Here is a 25,443-nt window from a genome sequence, read left to right on the forward strand (position 1 = left end):
GCCGTCAGCCTTATTTTGAACTTAAATTCACTTTTCTGTCCTTCACTCCTTTCTTCAGGAAACACCGTCAGAGCTTGTCCCCATTCCAGCTAGGTGCTTCTAAGTTTAGACACATCCTTTGCTAGACAGCAACAGCGTGGAACCGTTTTCTTTCATCTTTATGTGAATTTTTGGACTTTTCGACAGCGTCTTCGTCATGTCAAGAAACCTCTTCTTAGATATACACTTCCTGTGCCGCTGGAATGGTTACAAAATAAAAGCCCGTAACGTTAAAAATACGCCTTCAAAATAAAAGCCTGGAGGGAACGGTTATTTTAGCAAAACAAAGGCTTGCCAAAGTGATGAACTGATCAACAGACCTTTATAAGGTTAATTTACACGTAATTCAGTATAAATACATAACGTGCACATGCATAACACATGCATGTGCTCAGCACAAGGTTATTTCTTATTAAAGATTTCATCCTTCGGAAATAATACATCAACTGAGCAGCCTTGGCGGAGTACTGCGCTCTCTGAGTGCGTTTTTTGTTATGTTGTGTCAACTGCTGCACAATAAAATGTGAATTGAAAACGTTATAGTTTCTGCATTTATTGTCCAAGTATTTATCAGTAATACAGTGAAAATGAGAGGAAATCTGAATATTACTTTGCAAGTCGATTGTGGTGTGTGCCCCTAAATTTTCTGCTTGAGCTCCTAAAATTTTAAGTTTGGGGCCACTGTGCTCCTAGTAAAGAAAGTTAGTCTGGAGCCCTGGTGGAAGGAGTTACCAAACTCTGTAATGATCTGCAGAGCCTCACTCAGTCTTTAAGAAATTACTAAAAACTCAGCTCTTCACTGAACACCTTTGCACTTAACAGACTGCAAAAAATATAAAAATTCCTTTTACGTCCGCACTGCCTATAGACACCATGGTGCTATTGTCACCCAAAATTTTTTTTTTTTAAATTCACGATTTTCTAATCTTTTGAGATGCACTGGTACGTGTATGGAGAGAGAAAAGGGAGAGGTGCTTGGTGAGTCATGGGAAGTCCCCAAGCAGGCAAGGCTGATAGAATAGCTAAGTGATGGTTCAGGGTCACCTGAGCGAGCTCTAATTATAAGCTTTCTCACAAAGGAATGTTTTAGCTATAATAAGAAACGTAGAGAGGAGAGTCCTCCTCTAAAACTCATACTTGGAGCTTGTTCCACAGCAGAGGAGCCTGTTAGCTGTAGGCTTTGCTTCCCTTTATTTGTGTCTCAGTCTGCTAGATGGGGGCCAGTGATGATCTGGCAGCTTCGTCCACCAACTTCTTTAAAAATCGCTTCTGGATCAACTATTAATATCTTTAAAGTTGTTAAAGAAAAAGTCTTCAAACAGTCTTCATAGTCTGATGTGAATAATGTTTATTCAATACAAGCTTTAAGAACTAAAATGAGCATAATTCTCGAGATTTTAACGATTTAAACAATGTGTTACTACTTCTGATATACTTTGCAACTTCACCAACTCTCCTCTTTCTTCTGGAAAACCACAACCTAACCCTAACTCTACTTTTTAAAAAGACCAGTCCGGACATTTCTGCCAGCATTATGTTTAAATTCATTCATATCTGAGAGTGTGACGTAATCGTGGTAAACTTCCAAACGGCTCTTTTTAAAAAAAAAAAAAACAAAAAAAAAACTCTCCACCGGGCTGCATCTGCGGCCTACTGGACGTTGAGGGGGACCAGTCATCCTGTGCTACCTCTCTCTCGAGGGACTGCTGGTGTGTTGCACCTGGGCCTACTAGATGTTTATTAGACACCCACTGGACCTCCATCAGACGTCCATCAGATGCCAAGGGAGGACTGTAATTTTACAGGTTCACACAGGATTATTCATTATTGTACCTAAGTCTAACTTAATCATATTTTTAGTTGTTGCAATTTGTTCAGTTTTAAAATCCTACAACACATTCTGCTTTTTTAAACCCTAGAAACTACAAGTAAGCATGCAATCTGAGAGTGCTTTATTGGTATAATGTGGTGCAGGAATGTTTTATGGATTGGCTACTTAAAACTTTTTGTATGTGAGAAAGAGATTTTAAACTTGATCCAGGATTTTACAGTGAGCCAATGAAGAGAAGCTAAAATGAGCAAAATGTGATCTCTCTTGCTGGTTCCTGTCAGAACTCTGGCTGCAGCATTTTCTAAGCAATGCATGTTGTGAAGGAATCTCAGATGTCCAGCCTAGAAGTTAAAAATGCATGGACTAGTTGATCAGTGTGTGTGGGTAAAACAAGGTTGTTCTGCAGCCTTGTATTATGTGTAAGACAAAGGACATATTCTGGTCAAAAATAACTCAGGTTCCTCACAGTCATACTTAAGGCCAAGGCAGTGCTATCCAGAGCTTAGTGTGTTTCCAATATGTTTAGGGCCAAACACAGTAAGTTCAATTTTGTCTCAATTTAGGAGAAGAAAATTACAGGTCATCCAGGCCTTTATGTTCTTAAGACATGCTTGTATTTTGAGTAACTGATGTGCTTTGTTCAGCTTAATAGATAGATATATTTGGATGTCATCCTAAAAGCAGTAAAAGTTTATGTAGTATTTCTTCATATTAGGAGCATGTACAAGGTAAAAAGCGTTAGTTGTAGCACAGAAAGTGCCAGTGCCTGTTGCCATACAACACTTAACATTCTTGTTCTTGAGACTAATATAAACTACAGAATAAAGACTGATCTGGTCTTGCTGAAGAATAAGTAACCCAAGTTGACCACATCTCCTGAACCATTTTCTTATCCAGGCACCTTTAACCTGCTGCTTTTTGTTATTGTAGTTGTTCTTCTTCTTTTCAAACTATAAAGTTTACAGCAAGTTGTTGCACCACAGTCGCTCTCTTGTTAACATTTACGTCTCCGTGAGATTACTTGAAATGGTGCTCTGCTCCCTGACTGCTCCCTGTGACACAATAATCTTAATACTATTCTATATTGTGTGATGCACAATACAGGTGCACATTTAAGTTACTGGATTTGCATTACAGAGAAGTTGCAAAGTTTATCCATTTGTGTGAGTTGCAACCCAGTTAATGAGTTAGAAATGTAAAACTCCTGTAGTCTGAGCACGGCCTTATGGGCTAAACTTTAGGTTGTAGTTATGGCTTTGGTTGTGCAAGTGTATATGGCTGTGTAGTGTGTGATAACACTATCCTGAAGTCTTGATGTGTATGTGATTTCATCTTTATGTCTCATTTGGTCTCCTGCAGGTGTGTTTTGAAGATCCGGTGGTGGTCACAGTAACACCGGAGCCCCGCGTCACACTGACAAGACACACCCCAATTCAGCAGGCAGTCAGAGGTCAGAAGAGAAGCAGAGTCCAGCATAGTCATAAGTTGACAGTGTTCGAATAAATCAAAATAAAGAGATAAACAAAAAAAATACATGAATACATTTTAATATTCTGTTTCTGCCACATCTGTGTTTGTTAGGCTTCTACAAATGACATAAAAACTGATTTAATCCACTTTTTAGACCCACTGTACAATTTTAATGTAATGATACTAATGTGCTCTGCAGAGTTGCAAGTCTAAAACCACCTCCCCAAAACATGGTGGATTCTTATTTATTGTATATATATGACTGTATAACTTTATTATCTAATCTGTAAATACTCAAACTTTTCTGTACATTAAACCAACCAAGATTTTTATGGCTTTTGTTGTCTCCAGTAGAGTTTAGTATATTTATTTCTATTTTCTCCTCCACATCAGTCAGTCTGATTGATAAAAGCATTTTTTTTCTTGCTCTTCAGTGCTTGGTGGAGCCCTCAGACAGTTGGTGGAGCCTCAGGTTTCAACATCCAGTGAAGAGCCAGGATGTCTGGAGAGGGCGGAGTTAAATACTACTCTGACCCTGAAAGCAGAGATTCAGTCATTGCAGGTTCACACTGTTTATTAATAGGTTATCAATAAATCCTGAGCTCATTACCAACTGGTTAGCATCTGGTTTCCATGGTCACCTGTCAGTTTTCCTGTAGGGGGCCGAGTTTAACTCCCAGAAGGCCATTCAGGAGACTCTGCAGAGCTCAGAGAGAACCAAAAACCTAATCCGTGCCAGAGCTACTGAAGGTAACACACAGGGTACTTCTCATTTTCCTCATTTCATGTATGTTTGCTCTCTGGGTCAGCCAGTATTCTGGTTCTCTGTTGTGAAGGATGTCTTATCGGTAACATGCACTCTAGCCAGCAAAGAGTTGAAACTATGGATGCTGCACTTATGTGGTGACCATTAGGCTCAGCAAGCATCTAGGAATTTGTATCTTGAAATGACAAATACAAAGAAAATTCTGAGTGAAGTAAAAGTATATAAAACTTGACATTATTTACAAGCTATGTCATCTTACAATAAGGCAAACGATAGAATATTTAATTAAATTCTGTGTAGTAATAAACATCTTCAAACAAAAACATGAAGACACTTAAATAAGACATAAAATTTTAAAATCTTCAGTAACAGACAAGCTGCACCAACAGCATTCATACTGTCCAAACCCAAGTCTTTACACTGCCAAAAATGACATTCAAGACTGAAGTTAATATATCTTACGTAAATGTGATTAAATCTATTTTGTTCTCATGAGAGATAAATAATGCACTTGGTTTTTAGAGTTGTTGCAAGAGGACTAGTCTATGAAAGCAATCACTCAGACTTGATGCTTGTCAGCTTTAGCTGAAAAATAGATTAAATATCTCAGAATCAGACAAATGAAGACCAGTGAAATTGTATCTTTTTACTCATAAGCTTTTGCAATTCAGTAGTCAGCAGTAGAGAACATGTTAAGCTATAGACTAAAGTTTCAGTATGCAAGTTACACGGTAACGTTAAGCTAATAGCATCTTTGACTGACTTAACATTCCCTGCATGTTTTTCAGCACTGATCTTATCTAAGACAAATAAGTATTATTTTCACTATTTTCACTCATTATTTTCATCGTTGTTTATTTGACCATTTTTAATCTGTACAGTAAGTACTATTATAAAAGGATATAATTTTCTATAAATCTGAAAATTCACATGCATGAGATAGAAAAGTGTATTTAAGTGTATTTATTTTCCAGTTTACGTAAAAAAATATGTATATGCTACACATTTATCTAATACAAGACATTCTCATTAGTACCACAGTTTTTACATAATGACTTTACAAACAGAATATATCTAAAAATAAAGACTCAGAGTAAAGGTTGTCTCATTTTTAAAAAAAAAAAAGACTTCCTGATTGCTTGTTTAGTCTCTTCTCAAATCTTTTTTTTATGTATACTTTATACTGCTATACTCCGCATCCTTAGCATCACACAAGGAAAAGACAAGTCAGTGAAAAAAGTAATATTTATGACAAACATAATAATAACAAGAATCACACCTTATGCGAAAGTGCTTTAATACAAATAACTGATTTAAAAGAGGATACCGATTTAGCAGGCCAGAGTGTTTCAGGCAGGTTGTTCCACAACCAAAGAGCCCTAATGGTATACACTTGAATTTTAAGCATTGTGGCTAACAGTTGGCAGGTTCTTTCCTAAAGATCTGAGGCTGTGAATGAGTGATAAGGGGACAGCAGTTCTGATATATTTTCTAGGCCTATGAAGGGCTTCCAAAGTAGTACGTGAAATTTCAAAATCAGCCCTAAGACAAATGGGCAGCCAGTGTAGGGTAATTAAAATCCCTGCAATATGATCACTTTCCTTTGTTTTTATTTCATCATTGGTGCATCAGTCCCAATGATAAGGGTCTCTGGCAAATAATTCAAAATTCAGATGTAACATTTATGTGGTATTGCACTTCTGTGGTGTACCGTAGACCACATGGCAATCAGATAATCCAGTGGCATTAGTTTCAGTGATTACTGCTACATTGATTTACTGTAGTCAGATGCAGTTGTGTCCTGGGGACATATTTTTGACAATTTCAAAATTACGAAGAGACGGCTGTATATGATGCAAGGTTTAAAGTGTGCCTGGTTGAATTGCCAACATACAATATATTGTCAGGCTACCATTTGGACTTGTCGAAATAATGAGTAAGGCAGCACATGTATTTCTGTTTACACCAAGCTCTTATAGCCTGATTTTTAAATTTCACTTTAAAGACTAAACAGGTGTAGATGAGTTTTGTTTTTTTAAAATAAACTGTTTAAAATACATTCACAGCATTGCACTGAAACACCTGACATGAACTTACTTGTTTCAAGTGGTTCAGTGTTGTTGAATGATTAGTGAACTCTTGCACTCAGTTTGCTTAACATTATTATGGTTGTTGTCTGAAAGTTTCAAATGCGGCCATACTATGAAGCTCATCTGAGATATGGTTTTAGCCTAATTTACGCCACCTCAGGATTCTCTTTTCAGTTAACCACCAGTGTAAGTTGTCAGAAGGATTTTTTTTTTTTTACCATAGAGCACCCTTGCTAGAATGTAAGTGTATATTTATGGTTCCCCCTATTTATATTATAATTTTTGTAACCTTATCTCAGTGTTACCCAATTATTGTCATGCTGTACTTGAAGAATCTCAGTTGACAGATGACTTGATCACTGACTTTCATGTGGCGTCCATGTTTACACAGAAGGCATGAATAGAGTAGCATATTAGCAGGGCCAGTGCTGCGTTTTGTCTACATGGGGTGTGTTCAGGCACAGTGTTTAGCTGTTAATTACCTTATTTTAGCAGAATTCATAGGCCAGTTCAGTCAGTCAGTGATGTGATGTCCATATGTAAGCATTGACGCATATAATACTGTTAATACTGTTCCTTGGGCTTATTCTTATAAATTCTTGTAATATGATTTTCACCCCTTAACTCTTTCCGCACCTTTGAGAAAACCCATCCAAATTAAAATCAAAACGTGCAGCTCAATTGGGAATGCTGTACTATGACTTTTAGTAGCAATTCAGCATAGTTTTTTATGAAATTCTTTTTCTTTTTTAATTTAAATCCCCACTGACACACATGCAAAGTCTGCTGGACAACTGCCAACACTCTGCTGTCTTTGGAACCCTGCAGGTCCTGCAGATTTTACAGTTGAATTCATTCAAAGTTTAAATGGGTCACAAGACTTTGAATGTTATTTATCTAGATCTCTGCTCTGATATCTTTTACAGTTTTCAGGCTGTGCCAGTTCAAGTTTTATGTTAGTTTTTTTTTTTTATCCAGAAATTTCCTTTAGAAATTTCAATTTAGATCAGAATTTTTTTCATACATCACCTCAGAGCACAGCGTGCCTACCAAACCTCTTATTGACTCCCATTATATGGAAACTCCAAAGTTTTGTGTGAAAATCAGAAACCGTGAATCTCTCTAACTTGCAACCAAATCTATATATTAGACAGTATATACATAAAAATACCACATAGAGTGTTCAAAAAAGACTGTGCTTCACACACTGAATTTTTTTGTTTTAGTTGATTTGTAGTTTTTAACCTGTGACCATTTGTTCAAGAGGCTAATCCTTAGTCTAACTAGTAGCAGGACATATCTAACAGCAGCTTCAAAGAAAATCAGCAAAGCTGTTACTGATAACAAAGCCTTGATACGTGCTCTAGCATCTCATAGACTAGTATCTATAAGCCATAGAGTGTTTAATAGCCCTCCGTATCTGTTAAATTTCTAAATAATAGTCAGTTCCAAGTAACAGTGGTTTAAGGATGTTGTTTTTTGTTTTTTGTTTTTTTAAAAAAGGAGCAAGGCTCTCACAAGATGCAGGGAATGGAGTTCACATATGTAGGCTTTTCAAAATAAAAGTTGACAGCTGAAAAAAAACAAAAGTTAGGATGTATTGAGGTACACTGTCAAAAAGCATATTGCAAAAGGTTTACCTGGGACTCTGAAATATGGTTGCTTTTCAACATAAATTCTGTCTCATGACTTCACACATTGCTAGACTGTCAAACCAAATCTCCCTGATGTTGAATGGAGCTCCCCGAACAGTACCTCTTTCTGGCTCTGTCTCACACACATATTGATGAACAAACCATCTGTATATGTTCACTTTTAAAATAGGAGTCTATACACAGCAACAGAGCTTACTGAACTACTCTATTGTAACCTGGATTTAATTGATTTTTTCTTTAAGTCTCAGTTCCATAGCACCAAGACTCAAGTAGTGTCCTTGATAAGGAATAGGGAATGAATGCATGATTTCAGATGGCCTGATTAGCTGATTGATGCTGGACTGGGAAAGAAGGATTCCAAATAGGGCTGCCTCCATCAGCAATGTGTAATGTTTTAGTGTGCTTTATCAGTTTGACATATGTAACAACAGTTTTAAGGCAAATCAACACAGCTGTGACTAATTATATTAACAAACCCTTGATAAATGTACTAACAAGTCCCGGACCAGTAACCATAAAGGTTACCTTTTTCGTGGCCCTCCAATTGTGTTGGGTTGAACTTAAAAATAAGAGTCTCTAATAGGTGATATTGGTTTGAGAATCTATAGCTGCTGAATATTTTATCATTATTTTCTTTAAAAGGTATTAAGACTTTAACAAGACTAACAGGAGGAAATTCATGTATGTGGGCTTTTCACAGTAAAATCCTTAATTAACTACAAACAAGCGTTAACAGGATGCATTGAGGTACAGTACACTATCATAATAAAAGTTCTGAATTGTTTAAAAAAAGTTTTGCCAGAGATTCTGAAATATGCTGGTTTTTCAGAAAACAAACAAAAAAAACACTGCCTTGTGGCTTCCCACTATGGTAGACTGTCAAGATATAACCTACCTAATGTCAAATTGATGGACAAATCCTCTGCATGCTTTGGCTCGCTTTGAGTCCGTACACAGACCTTAATGAGCAGCTCTATTGTAACCTAGATTTTTTAAAAGTCTCATATCCGTAGCCCATGAAAAGCACTGGTATTTACAGGCAGCTAATGGGACTCTGTGAAGTACACTACAGTTTACAAGTAAAAGCCCAGAGATGTTAAAAGGAACTGTTCTGGTTTTATGAAGTACGCTGACTTTTCAAAATAAAATGGACAGCTGGCAGAAGCTGCATTAACACACTGAAAAATTTCATCATAAATTTTCTAATTATTATTATTCTTCATTTAATAAACTAAAAATGTTTTGAAGATGGCAGGGCAGCACAGTGGAGGATGTGAAAATAAGCTATTGACAGGTGTGAATTTTTGTACCAGTGTTCTTACATGTTCACATGCAGCCAGACTATAGGAATGTGTTGTCTCTTGACCATCACGTTGCACTGCTGTTTATGAAAGGTTCACTCCTTGCTGACATCAGAGTGCAGCAGTACTAGACTGACTGCACATTTTAATCACCCACTTTCACTCTTTTAGCAGGAATTTAGTAGATCATTTATAATAGGTGTTTTTCTTAAGTAAGCAACACAAATAAAGTCAAATTGGACAGTTGTCATTGTCCTTGCTTGCCTTGTCAAAGTCCAAAGGTAAGTTGTCCTTTTACAAAATCAATCACATGGTTTGACATATTTGAGTTGGTGTGGTTGAGTCGCTATGACTGTAGGATGCCACAAACATACCCTACTGTTGCTGACTTATTAAAACACTATCATTCTTAGTATCTTGCTAAATGTCAGTTCTAGTAGAATGCAGTATAGTACCATTTTTCAATAGCAGGGCATTGTGACACCTTTCTAGTATCAGTGTGTTGTGAAACAGTAATGTTAAGCCATATATTTTTTTTGTATTCTACAACCTTATTTAAGTTTGTTCTCTGTGTGTGTGTGTGTGTGTCTTTATGTCTGCAGTAGTGAATGTCTCGCACTCTCAGCTTCTCTTCACCTCACTGGTAAGCATTGATGTGCAGGAGGATCAGCTAATGAGTCAGGTGTTGCATGAAAAGCTGCTGCTGGCCCCACGCCACTGCTACTATGAGAGCAAGGTAGCAAAAGGTCCTTCCCTTCTTTTCTTCATAACCTCTGACCTGCTGAGACAGAAGCCCCTCCCACTAGAGGAAGAGCCAGTCAATGGCAGTCCCTGCCCATCGTCACACCCTGCGGACTCCACCTTTGATCTTTACAGACGACAGAGATGCTGGGAGACCACACCTTGATACACACAAGCTCTGATTTGCTGGAGGCTCTAAGATTCTTATTAGCCAGATTTTTTAATCATCCTGTCACTGTTTTAATTAAGAATGTAAACTGAAATGTCATATAGTTTCTATAACAGCACATTGTTTTTTCTATTAAAGTTTTTTCTTTTCAAATACAGTCACTCGGTCATGATGTTGTCCAGTCAGAAGGATTTGTTGTAAATCTAGAGCAACAGTGGCCCCTAAAGCGCCAAGCACATACAAATGTGAAAACACAAACACAGTCCAAATACAAGAATGCAACAAATAACAAAAACACATCCAAAAAGAAAAATGCACAAATGTCTGCACCAGAAGTACTGTGGGGATGCTAGGGTGGAGGGATGAGCTTGATTTGGAAAAGCAGCACCGGGCTTAGAATTTTCATCCAAGCACTGCTTTAAGCTTTGATATTTTCGAGCAAGAAAGTGGGGGGGGGGGGACTGCATTGATAACATCGTTAGATTAGTAACTTTTTGACTGCATCAACAGAAATGTAGCACTATTAGTCTGTAAAAACGTACACTTCTTTACACTGTATGTCCTTCAATTGGGTACATATTGTTATGACTGGCTCTTAGGCCGCAACAAAAGAGGAAATGCACAGATGGTTTAACTTCAACAAAAGATTATTTATTAAGGTAAACATGAGGTGTGGTAGTAAGCATCAGTGGTGTGTGAGGGTGTACAGTGGCAATGGTCAATGTGTGGTGCATGTTGTCAGTGTAAAGCAAACCAAGTACATGAAAGGACAGCATGGGTGGCTGGATGTCAAGAGCAGTGAAGAGAGCAGAGCGGAGAGAGAGCTCTGGCTCAGCAGGCTGGCTTATATAGCCAGGTGTACCAGGTTAGGGGATTACAGACTTTGCCCAGCCAGAGACCTGCAAGAGAAGAGCAACAGAGAAAAGACTGGCACCGCAACAATATCCATATGTATATTCATAATTCATAATTCATAATACCTGTACATATCCATATGTATAATAATCATGTCATACCTGTATATTTCCATATGTACTTTGTTTATTATGCCATTTATGTACATGTAAAATGTGTACATTGTCTTACATAGTCGATCTTTTTTTTTTTTAGTCTTATTGTGCTTTGTATTTTTTTTGTCTTGCTTCCTTCATACCTCATTTGTATCTAACTGCTGTAGCATTTAAATTTCCCCAGAGAAGGATCAATCAAGTTCATCTTATCTCATTTTCATATATATTGTATTCATTAAATGTAAAATATTCAGATATCCAGTATTTCAAATTATTTGAAAATACACTAAGATCAATTTAAAATTACAAAATTTCTGAAGGAATTTTGGGTGTGTCAATGCAGCTTCTGCTAGTTGAGATGTCCTGCAATAATTATACATAACATGTAATTTACATAAGTATAATTTATTTTGAAAAGTTAGCATATTTCCCAAAACTTGATTAGTTCCCTCTAACATCTCTAACTTTCTCTTTGAAAGTGGAACAAACGTTACATATTTCAACATTTGAAATTAGCAGCCAATTTTGATCTTCTTTGATAATGTTTTGTTTACAGCATATCTTAGTATGCAATTCAGTTTTTCCTTTGATTTGAACTTTTTAAATTGTAATTAGCTCAAGGACATTCTAGTTATGTTCTTTCATAATGATTTGCTTGCTAAGTGTACCTCTTTGTAAAAATTTTAAAAAAACTAACTAAATAACTTAACAATTAAGAGTTTAACATGCTTTATCTTTCTGTGTCAACAGGTATAAACTGGCCTCGGCCAAAGTATATACCGGGGTATACTTTGGCCGAGGCCAGTTTATACCTGGGTATACTTTGGCCGGGGGGTTAATCTGGCTTGTTACACCTGGTTGCTTTGATCGCGGCCTTCAGATCGTCTGTATTTTTTGGTCAGGTATTTCTCTTCCTTTTGACAAAACACCATATGCGATTCTATGGGGTTTAGGTCAGACAAGTTGGCTGACCAATCAAGCACAGAAATATCATGGTCAGCAAACCATTTGGTTGTGGTTTTGGCATTGTGGGCAGGAGCCAAAGCCTGTTGGAAAAGAAAAGCAGCATATCCATAAAGTTTGTCAGCAGATGGAAGTAAGAAGATCTCTGAGACTTCCTGGTAGATGGCTGCGTTGACTATGGATTTGACAAACCAGTGTACCAATGCCAACCAGCAAAATTACAATGTCCACAAATTGTGGAAAATTTCACACTGGGTTTCTGTGCCTCTCCACCTTTGCTCCAGACTCTAGGACCTTGATTTTTAAATTAAATGTAAAATTTACTTTCATCTGAAAGATTACTTTGAACCACTGGACAACAGTCCAGCTTTTTTTCTCCTTAGCCCAGGTAAGCTTCTGACATTGTCTCTAGTTCAGGAGTGGTTAGATGTTAGGAATGCAACAGCGGTATCCACTCCTTGAGAAACCCTCCCAAATTCTTTGATCAACTTTTCTTGACAATCTTCTCAAGACTGCATTTGTCCTGGTTGCTTGTGCGCCTTTTCTACCACACTGTTCTCTTACAATTAACTTTCCATTATTATGCTTTAATACAGCACTCTGCCAACAGCCACCATTTTTAGCAATGACCTTCTGTGGCCAACCCTCCTTGTGGAGGGGGTCAGCGATCATTTTCTGGACAACTTATGAGTCTGCAGTTTTCCCCATGACTGTTGTGGGGTGTACTGAAGTACATCAAGAACTAGATAATATTTTTAGTGTTTGAATAGTAGTTTACACAAGCTCGAAAATAAATATTCTAATATTTTGGTATACTGTTTTTATTTATTCATTTTCAGGAGTAATTAGCCATAATCATCTAAATTAAAAGAATAAAATGCTTAAAATATTCTACTTGTAATAAGTCTAGAAAATATCAAATTTCCACTGTCATAAATAACTAATAGAAAATATTACATTTTTGCAGTTATCTAATTTTTTGAGATGCACTAGTATGAAGTCCCTTACTTCTCACTCCACCCACACCTCCCCACTTGCTGTAGCTTAAGCACACCAGCTCACCAACATCTCTGCTCAACCACAGTAAAACTACTTTACACAGTGGCCATTTGTGATATTGCAGTACATCTATACATACAGTACATGTTCAAACCAGAAACCGATTTTGAGGATTAATTAACACAGAAAGCCCCACCCTGCAAATTGACAGGATTGGTTCATTAGGTTTGTTACATATGAGACCATGGAAATCTCAATGTGTGCTTTCGAGACTATTGTCAGTATATGGTAGATTTTTGGTGGAAATACTTAGCCATGACATTTCATGCTTATGTTGCTCATGGTGTGTCTTTAGGCCTCTAAAAAGATCATGTGGACACATTAACAGGGTAAAAAAAACAACAAACTTGAGTGTCGCTAGAGCAAGCCTTAAAGTTGATTAAACTTAAAACGATTTCAACCTATCTACCTTAATAATAATGGGTGAGTTAATTTCTCTATGCCTGTACGCTGGTTTACAGGTTCACGAAAACATGTACAAACACAGGTCTGGGACATCTTCTATTTGCCATAGCTCAAAGACTGGAAGCAGAGGAAACAGATCTGATATATCTTGTAAACCAGCAATCACCAGGATTTTGTTTACAGCACTGACAGCGTGCATGCCTCGCTGCCTAGAAGAGAAGGGCACTGATGTCTGTGCATGCAGTCACTGCACCTGTCAAACTAAATCAAGACACATTTCAACTGATTAAACTGGTCCATTTTTACCTCTGGAGATAGTGTAGCAATTTGTCAGCTTCCAGTCCAGACTCAAATAATGATAACATCTCAATGTGGATACGACAGAAAGTAAGTGTATTTAAGTGTATACCTTACACTTCCTTTAACAAACTATTCCCTCCTCTTAGATTTTCTTAGTTCACATCTTTGAGTAACAATTGCAATGGTGAAGCTGTCAGATTCAGACGACAAGTATTGACTTGTCGTCTGAATCTTAGAAAGAGCGGCCTCCCTTCCTGGGTACAGATCAACTGGTGAGCTCAGAACAGTTTTCTTTTTCATTTTGGACCATGTGGTGAGGATGTGACAAAAAAAAATCCCAACTCAAGGTCAGCCTACTTCATGTACCACAGACCTTGAACAGCTTTATTCACTGAAACTAAACATGCAGTTGGAGACCTCAACAAAAGGTAAATGTGGCCCTTGAGACACATTGCACATGATTTATCTAAAATTAACTTCCTTTTCAGCGTAACGGTTAGCCTTCCAAATAGAGGACAACCTGGTCTGCCGCCTGGGCAATAGCTGTCCCCACATAAGGTCTGCGCTTCATGGTGTGGCAATGAACTATAAGGTGAGAATCATTGCACAAAGATGCTATACGGGGATACACTGGTGTGAACACTTTGTAGCTCATAAAATAAAAGTCACTTACAGTTCATTAGTTTTATTACAAAAAAAAGCAGCAGCCAAGAACGATATGAGAAAAATTAAGTGTCATGAGTCAGAACTGTTTCTGCAGGATGCCAACACAGGTGCTACAATTTACGTTCACTCAAGCAGCCTTAGACACATTGTATCAAAATAAACACATGGACTTGAAGAGAAACGACACAGCTATGGTGCCAAATGGCTATCTTTGTTGTTCAGTCCAGCAGAAAGTGGCACTTTAACGTGCTGAATGGTGCTTTCTCAAAAGTATGTGGTCTGATTTAAGCTAAATAAAAATAGCTGGTGCATTACAAACAGCTACCTGATGTGGCCACTGTATGGTTATGATAGGAATCAACTTCCTGAGTGTATGCAGCATCTCTTATGCACCATGTCCTAAATGCATACTACATACTCATTCCACAGCATTGCTTGCTATCCTCGCAAAACACAATGCACAAAGTAAATTGAGAAACTGCTTACAGCTGAAAAACTTTCAAATAAAATGTGGATGGTTTAAAGAAAGCCATTTTAATTGTTAGATGTAAAACTTTTTTCATTTGGGATGTTTTATTGGCAGTAGTTGCAATCTGATTTACATCTGGCATCACATGTATCATCTCCTGTTATAAAATGGTAAAGTATGTTCATAGTGGGTATACAACATGCTAAAACAATACTATGAAGACTTTGTGAGACATACCATGTAGAATTAATATGTAGTATGACTTTGGGACACAGCTACATTTCATACAGCTAATTCCCAGTGTCACTATTGCTGATGTTTGCAACAATAAAGGAGTTTTCTGAATGTGCCATCTCTATTGTTGGCCTTAACTTTCAGCTACTTGTTTTTACACAACTCTTCAACTTTGAACAGAGCTTCTCAGTTTGGGCTTACTTTGTACTGACTGCTGTTCAAAATAACATGTTGAAGGGGAAACCCCTAGCATTAACAACCCTGGAGAAAACGTAAACCTGGTAATTATTGATGAACACCATGGTTGTCAAACAGTGGGAATGGTCCATGTTTGCGTTTATACTGATCTTGCACATGCAAAAGAACAAAAAACAAATAGCAAATCCCAATAAGCTGTTGGACACTAACACGAGGTACATGTCAAAGACACATTTTGCTAAGTGACTACTGCACAATGAATCACCATGCCAATGCACTTTGAACCCCAGGATGGTAAAACTTCTGAAATACTGTTAAAGTTTGAACAAGAAAATGACAATGTTACAATGTTGTGACAGGGGAGCATCAAGCTACTGTACAGATTCCCAGTCAAACTGTATATTCTGACCTCTAAAGACAAACTAAAATGAGGGAAGTGGGGGTTGGAAACAATTTCTAACGCATTCTGTACTCTGATGTCTTCGACATCTCACACAGCTGACCCCTGAAGTCGATGTCTACGGTGAAGTCCAGGTCTCTCTGCAAACAAGACAACATGTCAGACAAGATGCGCATAGCGAATAAATGCAGTGGGTAACAGAAATATATACATATCTGAGAATGAAATATAGAAAAAAAAAAAAAACTTAGGAAGGTCTCGAATTGTTGAGCTCTGATCTGCTTACATTGTTCTTGACGTTTGGCTTCATGCTGATTGTGCCAAAGATCTCCTCACCAGTTTTGACAGTCAGGTAATCATCCAGGTAGAAAACAGTTTGCTTCCAGTGGGTGTATGGAGACTCTGGGCCTTAGAGGGAGAAAAAGTGTGCAAAAACACAGGTTGAATTGTGAAACAGAATTCTTCAAGTTCTGCAGACACTCATTAAAACCTAGCCTAGATCTAAATCAGAATCACACCATAAGATGACTATAAAAATAGTCATTCTGCAAATATCCACTGCAGTTTATATTGAGTTTGTGTCCACAATCTGTGTATTTAATGCCGAATTTAGTAGGACTTACACTGAGTGACAGACAGCTGGCAGTCTTAGCAGATTGTATGTAGGGAGCAGAGAGGGCTGTGGGCCTTGCTCAGAGGTCTAACAGTGGCAATCTGGCAGTGCTGTGGCTTTACCCCTGACCTTCTGACTAGTAGTCCAAAGCCTTAACCACTGAGGTACCTCTACCCTAATAACAAGGAATTGATACCAGAATAAATGTCTAACTAAAGAAACCTGCAGTTCAGGTTGTGTGGATTTTACAATTAATCAATGGTCAAATTCAAGCAAAATCCTCACATCTACCATCTATTTCCATTACAGAAGGCATACTGTTTTTTAATTTTTCAGCATGGAGTGATATACAAAGAAGGGAAAGATATGCCATTCTTCAGAGATGTGTTTTCTCAGTTGCTTTACCCAGTGGTATTGTTCTACCTTTCTATTTAAGATATATCAAAGGGTGTTCCATTGTATTCAAGTCATGCAACACCACTTTGCCAGTTTTTGGCCATAGTTTTCACTTTTTTAGAAGTTGATTTTAGTGGTGTGCATTGTCATGCTGGAATTCCTCTCTGGCCAAGCTTCTGCAAACTCATCTCATCAGCCAGTATGTTAGTATATCCAGTTTATCATGGTGCCAACTATAAATGTTATTCCCCTAAAAAACCTTCTGCACTCATGCAGCTCCACATCACACTCGCACCTCTGTGTGTTGGGACTATGCATGTCCAGGTTTACAGGAAACATACTAAACCCCATGTGAGCAAAAATAAAAAAATCATCTTGGCGTCATTTGATCCAAGTATATGTTCTCAACATTCATCAGGCTCCCTTTCATCTTGTTTAACAAAGTTTCATCTTGCAGGCCTGTGTTCAGGAGCAAGCAAGAGTTTTTTTTTTTTTTTGTCAAAATACAGTTCGAAGATTGCCATTATCCACTATGCACACATTGTGCATCCCTAAATATTAGTGTTTTTCATCAGGGGTAATCGTAGTATTACAACTCTGGCACACAGCTCCTATCCAGTTCCCCGAGTAGCGCTACCCAATTAACTAGTTACGGAAAGCCACTCAGGAAAGTATAAGCAAGTTAAAAATGCATGAATATTAAATCAGTCCTGGCTAATTATCAAACTGTAAGATGACAAGAGATGTATTGCATGTTGGAATGCAGACTGACTGGTGGAGAAGCCGATCCTCTTGTGGCAACGGGTAAACTCAATGTTGAAGTAGGTGACCAGCGCATGGATGTAATCATTCCGTTTCACCTGCAGGCAGAATGGTGAGGTGAAGGTCAGGTCCTCTGCCTTCACTGTGTAGATGTCCACCTCCTAAACAAACACATGTTAAGATGACATTTGACAGATTACACAAATTCTGTTGCAGAAAACACAGTCAACCCCTCTGCAGTCAAACATAGATAGACCACTTTCCCAGTATCATTCAAACAGCATACCATTAGAAAAACAGATATTTATACACCCACCCTGATGAGACACGAGTTGCTGACCAGCTGCTTGGGATCCACTACATCAACCAGGGGTTCCTTAATTGCCACCTCCTTGATGCATGACATATCAAAACCATACACATTCTCCCACCCTGACACAAAGACATACAGACAGACCAGCCACATAAATACCATTTATAACACCAGTCATTTGGTTGGTTAGTTCAGCCTTTAGGCAGGCTATGAGATTTTTTAAAAAAACAGCTCTGTGCATATACAGATGGACACTACTGTAGTATCAAAAAAGGCATCACAAACACTGCAATTCACAGGTTCACGTTTGGTCAGGTAACCAACTACTCACAGTGGATTTTGTAGTCCTTGTATTGCCTGTCTTCAATGGCAGTGACATAAAGGGTTGCCCTGTCTGGGAAAATTAGTCCATCTGGCTTCTGTCAATTGGGTAAGGAGAGGAGGGGAAGAGAATTTAACAGATTTCTTAAATTTTTGGTGAGCATCATTATTTGTTTAAGCTGTTAGTGTCTGATTCAATCGCAGTAAAGTGTTACTATGGAAATTTCATTTTGTTGCGTAATAGATTTGAAACTGTAACGTGCATGAAAAAGGTGTGTTTTGATTTTGGCACACACTGATGAAGCATCTGTGACGTTTTCAGACAAATATTGGTGGTAAAATGTAGAAAACTCTTTCCTTTAATAACTTCACAAAGTACCGCTAATTGTGCGTGTCTATTCATTAATGTGAAGGCTCAGTCGACACTTGTGCCCTGTTGACAGTTATACAGAAACATCTGACCTAGCAAGATTGCTGACGCGACTTTTACAGCTAAGCGATCAGGGTGTGTGTTCACACATGCAGCCGACCCATTTAGTAGTGGTCAGAAATCCCAAAGCTCTACATGGAATGCAGAGCTTGGAATAAGCAGCTCCTCCCACAGGGAAGACAGACATACCAGCCACTTGTCCCTGGCATAAATGACTGTATTGAGCATGGACTCATAGAAGAGGCAGTAGCCCATCCATTCTGATATGATAATGTCTACTCCATCCACGGGCAGCTCCACTTCCTCGACCTTCCCCTTAATAATGGTCACAACTGGAAACACAAAAAAGATCACAATTTTTATTCTTTTATTCTATTTACCATTATCCTCACCCAAAGACCCTTCACTGCAGGATTCAATTTACTCACCATCATCCAAGTTATTCGCCTTGACAATTTTTACAGCATAGTCTGAGATGCTGCTGCACTCTATCTGTTAAAATGAAGACAAATACTTTCTTAATTCACACATTACCACTATCAAGGTCATCACTATTTGTTAAAACCCTCCCCACCAGCAAGCGATGCAATTACTACAAAATAATTGGATTAGTTCTGATAAAACCAACCACATACCCCGATGACCTTCTTGGCTCCAGCTTTGGCAGCAAACATGCAGAGGATGCCTGTCCCACTGCCCACATCTAAAACCACCTTGTCCTTAAACAGGTGCTTGTTGTGAAACATGGAATTGCGATAGGTCAAAGTGCGAACCTCATCTTTCAGCATCTCCTACAGTGGGAGTTAAAAAAAAACAAATTTTAAAAAAAAAAAAAGACCAATTATAACACTTTTGTGACAAAAAGTGCAATTTATTGAAGTGCTGCTTCTCCCCCTCCCTCTTTTTTTTCTCTCAAAAAAACTACCTCGTGGATTCCAAAGTGGGCGTATGAGTCAAAGTAATAGTCCTTCGATGTCATATCCTCTGCTGCAGGCTTGACTGAACTCTCCCCCTGAGAAACCTCAACAAAGACAAACGTGTTAGTTAGCTTAGGCTTTGCTTCTGCGTTTACAGTTTAGAAGGTGAAACTCAGTCAGTGCCAAATGGAGGGATGGGTACTGAAGACTGGTGCTGGTGTCAAATGAATGTTAGCATTTTAACATCACTTGTTTGGCCAATGTTCAGCTAATCAATTTCCCTAATGTTACAATAAATACCATTAAAAACTAGACAAAAAATAATCAAATGTTTTCAATGTGACTGAAATTTTAAAAAATGTCAAAAGGCTACAGGTGTTTTTAAACTAGTAGTTCAGTTCATTCGATCAGATTTGACTTTATCTCTCAACCGATTGGAGCGAGAGTGGGGATAAAGGGGTGCCATGGAGTGGTTAGGGTGGGGTTAGCAGGACAGCATTATCAGTACTTAATGAGTCAAATAATCAATATTTAGAATGGAACAGTTGCTGTAAAAAAAAAAAAAATCTTGGTGTGAAAATTTAAAATAACACAAACTCCAACACACAGCTTAATGGAAATTCCTTTACTTATTTTACATGTTTAATTAATTTATTATTCTTCAGTTGATAGGCTATTACTCAAGATGTGTAGCCAATCCATTAGTGCTATGGGTTAGGACATTGGTTTAAACCAGGGTGGAGGCTACAGACAGAAAGTGACGGCATCAGAATCAAAGTAACACAATTTTAAGCTAATATATTTTATCAGTAGTCAGATTGAAACTGTATAAAAGTAACACAGATAACTGGAAACTGCCAGGCAAATAATCAGTTGATTCCAATTCTATAAAAATAAAAGGTCTTGAAAATCCTTTTGTCCTCTTCGAAAACAACTTGGCGTTACTTTTCACAGGGAACCTGCCATTCATAACTAGGATTCCTTATTAATAAGTACTACTACAGTTGAATATGTAGAACAGAAATAGACAGTCTGCTCAAAAAAGTTAAGTAAATGTGAAATTCATAATCCAAACAGTTAATTAATCCTTTCAATAATGGACAGATTAATCCACTATCACTATTGTCATTAGTCACAGCCCTAATGACCTGTATGAACTGGTTTGTTTGAACGAAATCAATCTATAAAGTTTATAAACACCTTAAAAATGGCTAACAGTGAACTACACGCTTTATAATGTATTAACGAAACAACGACTTAACAATGAAATGTTTCACAGTTGGATCTGTGACTTTCTGCACTCCACGAGTTGGCAGCGAACAAGGCAATCTCCTCAGCAGCACAAAAGATAGGAGCACATGGTTGATGTAGGTTGGCCTTCCTTAAGGGTCGCCACAAAGCACTTCTACTCTTGTACCGTGTCAACTCTCAGTTTGTTTCAAAGTTACAATTAATTATTGGAAATAAGTGCCAGGCCTCTACAACCGGTGGAGCCCACTATGTAATGTAGATAAACTAATTCTCAGGTAAGTACGTACTAGACTAAAAACGTTGGGCAATTAAAAAAAAATCATACCATAAGAAAGTTAGCAAAGACGTAAATTGACACCACTAATAAAGCAGACCGCACCAATAAAAAATACATTCGCCCGAATTGTGTTGCATCTACTTATAGCAAGATAACAGGTCAACAGAGGAAAAAACACTTAGAGAATGAGGCAGCATCCATGTCTGTAGCTGCTAGCTAACTAGCTCGAAAGCTAACACGTTAGTCTCCATGCGGTCCCAAAGGCTCGTCAGTCTCCGCCGGCCGGCTATCGCATCCACTGACTGGTCGCGCAAGCTACAAAGAACAGTCGTTGTCTACGTGGTAAACTAAGACAAGGTCTAAACACGGTGAAATACCCGGTGTGCGATGCTAAATGAATAAGCGGCAACAGCAGACGCATTACTCAAGTAAGGAAAGCCAAGTTAAAATGGATGCACCACAATCTGATTCGTATTTGGAGACAAAACCCAAATGTTAAGGCCATGTGTCACTTTGAAAAAAATTCTCCTGGACTGATGACAATGTGCGTATATAGCTTACAAATGTTACTTAGAGACCATAAATAGTATTTCTTATTGTAAGACCTTACCTCCATCCTCTCTGCTGGCGCCGCCATTTCGATTTGCTACCTAGTTATGCGAGTTTGAAAAAGTCTTCCTTTGCCACGCCCACGACAGGCGACTTTTATTTCTGATTGGATCAAACACTGCTTGTAATTTAAGGCCGCCTTCTAGAATCTCGGAAAGTCGGAATATGTGCCTTCTAACAGTGAAAAATAAAAAAAAAAAAAAAACATATTTTATCTTCTGCGGGTCACAGAAATACAGAAAAATCAGATACTGGAGTTAATGAATTGAGTAAATAAAGCCATTATCGTTTCATGTGGAATCTCACATCCAGAGGCAGTAGCAGTGCAACTCTGAGGAAGTCTTCTGCATTCACGTGATCACGGAATGTTAAGTTGGTCTCCTCGCTGTAGTTGCGTCCAAGAGCCGCACTATGAACTAATTCTGTGGATTGTAAGATACATACATTTTTCATAGCAGTTAGCATACAAAACTTAACCATTTTTTCTAAAGGGAAATTATGTTAAAAGAAGAACGAGTACATCAAATGTCTGACGTCACTGAAATAAATTAGTTAATTAAGGATTGTCTTATCATTTTTAACAAATACGTATTTGTTTTGCTTTAAATCCATATCAGACATGTTTAATAATACAATGTGAGAAAAACATGTTACATGAGAAAGATAAACCCTCCAATGGTCAACTGGTAGTTACACAAAGCTAATGGATTGTTTCCTGGCTTCTCCTATCCTTGTGTCACAGTGTTCCTACACCGAACAATAGAACTCCCTTGGTGGCTAGCTCAGCTGTCATCATTGTGTAAATGGGTGTGTTAAGGACCATACATACTTTGCACTACTTTTTTGGATACAGAAATCCCAAAATATATCAGGTGGAATAACAAAATCACATTTCTCAAGGCATTATACACTTTTCTTCTGTTTTGCATTCCTTCGAGAGAAAAACAGGACAGCGTGCTCCAAATTGCTGCCTACAGCCTCACATCATAGTACAGTGATGGAATGCACCTAAGTACAGTTATTCAAGTACTGTACTTAAGTGCAGATTTTAGGTACTTATACTTGAGTCTTTTCTTTTTACGACATTCTATACTTCCTCTCTACAACATCACAGAGTACAGTATTCAGATGATAATTGGGAAAGCAATGGAAAATATGTGGAAATAGCATACCGACACACCAGAGCATCTCAAAAACTTCAATGTAATGCATTAGAAATGAAAATAGCATAAAACATTAAAATGTGAATTCAAAGAATCACATTAACAGAAGCCATTAGGATATTATGCAACAAATCTATTCAATCCACTCTGAAAATATTAACCTAATCAATGAGAGCTTACCACATATTTCAATTAATATTAAAAAAGATTCAGTTCAATTTTATTTATATGTCACAATATATGTCATCCCACAGCATTTCACATAGACCTTACAAATTTTAGAACAGAAAACCCAACAAATCGAAAGTTGCCTTTGGATTCCCATTGAGCGAGCGCTTGGCGACAGTGGGAAAACCCTTAAAACCTCTCCTTTAGAAGGACAAAAGGAAAAAAAATCATTAGACCGAACCAGGCTCAGGGAGTGCAGCCCTCTGCCTTGACTGGTTGGGCTGAGGATGGGGATGAGGGGAGTGGGGAAATGGTTGGGATGGGGATAGCAGGACAGCAGATGGAGAACAGATGATACAAAAGAGAACAATTAACATTTTGGAGATTGGTGAGGCCAATGACTGCAGATCAAAGATGTGTAACTCCAGATGCAGACACACCTGCAAGGGGGGCAAACAAACAATGTGAAAGAAACAAAAGCAGTGACAGGTAATGGTAGAGTCGGGGAGAGATGCTCATTGCATCATGGGAAGTTCCCCAGTAGTCTAAACATATAGCAGCATAACCAAGGAACGGTTCAGATGACATGACCTATCCCTAACTATAAGCTTTATCAAAGAGGAACATTTTAGGTCAAATCTTAAAAGTACAGGTGATACCTGTACTAACCTGGAATGTCGCTATTAAGAGTTTTCTATGTGAGAATTCTACTTTGAATGTTGCAGTGATGGGCTGCACGGTGGCTTGGTAGCTGATAGGCACTGATGCCTCGCAGCTAGAAGATCATCGCGTCCCGGCCTGGGAACTTTCTGCATGGAGTTTTCAGGTTCTCCCTGTACATGCATGGGTTTTCTCTGGGTACTCTGGCTTCCTCCCACAGTCCAAAAACATGCTGACGTTAATTGATAATTCTAAATTGTCCGTAGGTGTGAATATGAGTGTGCTTGGTTGTCTGTGTAGCCCTGTGATATACTGGTGACCTGTCCAGGGTGTCCCCTGCCTTTAATCTAAGTCAGCTGGGATAGACTCCAGCCCCCCAGCAACCCTATTGAGGATTTAGCTGTGTATAGATAATAGATTGATGGAAGTGAGCTAATGAAGAGAGGCTAATACAGGAGAAATATGATCTCTCTTACTGGTTCCTGTCAGAACTCTTGCTGTAGCATTTTGGATCAACTGGAGGTGTTAAGAGGACTATTGGGACATCCTGATAATAAGGAGTTGCAATAGTCCAGCCTAGAAGTTACAAATGCAAAAGCTAGTCTTTCAGCATTATTCTGGAACAGATTGTTCCTGATTTTGACAATGTTACGCAGGTGAAAGAAGGCTGTCCTGTTTGATGTTTGAGTCAAAGGACATGTCCTGGTCAAAACTATCTCACACGTTCCTCACATTAAAACTGGAGGCAAAGGCAATGCTATCCAGAGTAACTATTTGGTTAGATAGTGTGTTTCCCAGGTGCTTATAGCCAAACACTATAACTTCAGTTTTGTTTGAACTTATAAGAAAATTACAAATCATCCAGTACTTTATGTCCTTGCAACATGCTTGGAGTTTGGCTAACTGATTGCTTTAATTTGGCTTTATCAATTCATATAACTGGATGTTATAACAATGGAAATTTATGCAGTGTTACCTAAAAATATTACCTAAGATTTTCTATTCTCAGTGGGCATGTGCGTATGTGTGCGAGTGCGAGAGTGTAAATATAAATATTGAAGTGTGCTGACGAAGTTTTTGTTCCCTTAAAATACACACTATCGGTCCAAACACAGAACCCTGTGGAACTCCATATCTAACTCTAATGTGAGTGGAACATGAATAATTTGAAATCTGTCTAATAAATATGACTTAACCAGTTTAATGCAGTTACTTTAATTCCAATGACATGTTCCAGTCTCTCTTTTGAGTAGTGGTTTGATTACAGCAACCTTAAAAGCCTGTGGTGCGTAGCCTGTTAAAGAAGAGAAGTTGATCATGTTTAATACTGGAGGGTTAATTAAAGGAAAAACATCCTTGAACAGTCTGGTTAAGATGGGGTCTGACGTACATGTTGCTGGTTTAGAAGAAGTGAATATTGATGTGAGCTCAATGTGAGATTTTTGCAGAGATGTCATCCAAATATAAGTCTGAACTCACGGAGCCACTGCACCTAAAGACATGTTCATGATTTTTTCTCTGATAGTCAAAACCAGTCTTCATGAAGTCTGCTTGAAGATGTGTAGTTGTGAATTATACCATGCAATTACTGTTCTATGATTAATTGCTCTCTTTTTCAGAGGGGAAACTGATGACAATGTGCGTATATAGCTTACAAATGTTTGAGTTTAAAATTACTTCCACTTCTCCCCCTCTGCTTGTACTTCTAGGTATATGGAAATTAATATGACCGGGGGGAGGTTGATTCATTTAGACTTACATATTCTTCATGCTACAACCAGGTCTCAGTGAGTCACA

At 38.1% G+C, this 25,443-nt stretch overlaps 2 protein-coding genes across 4 annotated transcripts in view; one reads left to right on the plus strand and one right to left on the minus strand.

The window, feature by feature from the left end:
• ppp1r35 (protein phosphatase 1, regulatory subunit 35) overlaps positions 1–10,219 on the plus strand; it is a 33,751-nt gene extending 23,532 nt beyond the window's left edge. The window contains exons 3-6 of one of the 2 annotated variants that reach the window (XM_035955644.2): positions 3,230–3,320; positions 3,775–3,902; positions 4,000–4,102; positions 9,755–10,219. In XM_035955644.2, coding sequence (XP_035811537.1) covers positions 3,230–3,320; positions 3,775–3,902; positions 4,000–4,102; positions 9,755–10,059 — 627 coding nt within the window. In that variant the 3' untranslated portion in view covers positions 10,060–10,219. The remainder of the gene's footprint in view (positions 1–3,229; positions 3,321–3,774; positions 3,903–3,999; positions 4,103–9,754) is intronic. The other variant, XM_023286742.3, reaches the window with a different exon arrangement.
• A 4,249-nt stretch (positions 10,220–14,468) lies between these two features.
• prmt1 (protein arginine methyltransferase 1) lies at positions 14,469–21,711 on the minus strand. 2 transcript variants are annotated; one of them, XM_023286717.3, is made up of 10 exons: positions 21,657–21,711; positions 19,527–19,622; positions 19,237–19,392; positions 19,030–19,093; positions 18,791–18,933; positions 18,182–18,269; positions 17,854–17,969; positions 17,548–17,698; positions 16,053–16,174; positions 14,469–15,906 (listed from the first exon to the last, which is right to left on the minus strand). In XM_023286717.3, the coding sequence occupies exons 1-10, from the start codon at positions 21,681–21,683 to the stop codon at positions 15,823–15,825; spliced, it is 1,047 nt and encodes a 348-aa protein (XP_023142485.1). In that variant the 5' UTR covers positions 21,684–21,711; the 3' UTR covers positions 14,469–15,822. The 2 variants fall into 2 exon arrangements, with proteins under 2 accessions (XP_023142485.1, XP_023142486.1); XM_023286718.3 differs by having other exon boundaries at positions 19,527–19,613; positions 21,657–21,698.
• Between the last annotated feature and the right edge of the window lie 3,732 nt (positions 21,712–25,443).

Source organism: Amphiprion ocellaris, chromosome 19 (assembly GCF_022539595.1).
Source record: "Amphiprion ocellaris isolate individual 3 ecotype Okinawa chromosome 19, ASM2253959v1, whole genome shotgun sequence".
Lineage (NCBI taxonomy): Eukaryota > Metazoa > Chordata > Actinopteri > Pomacentridae > Amphiprion > Amphiprion ocellaris.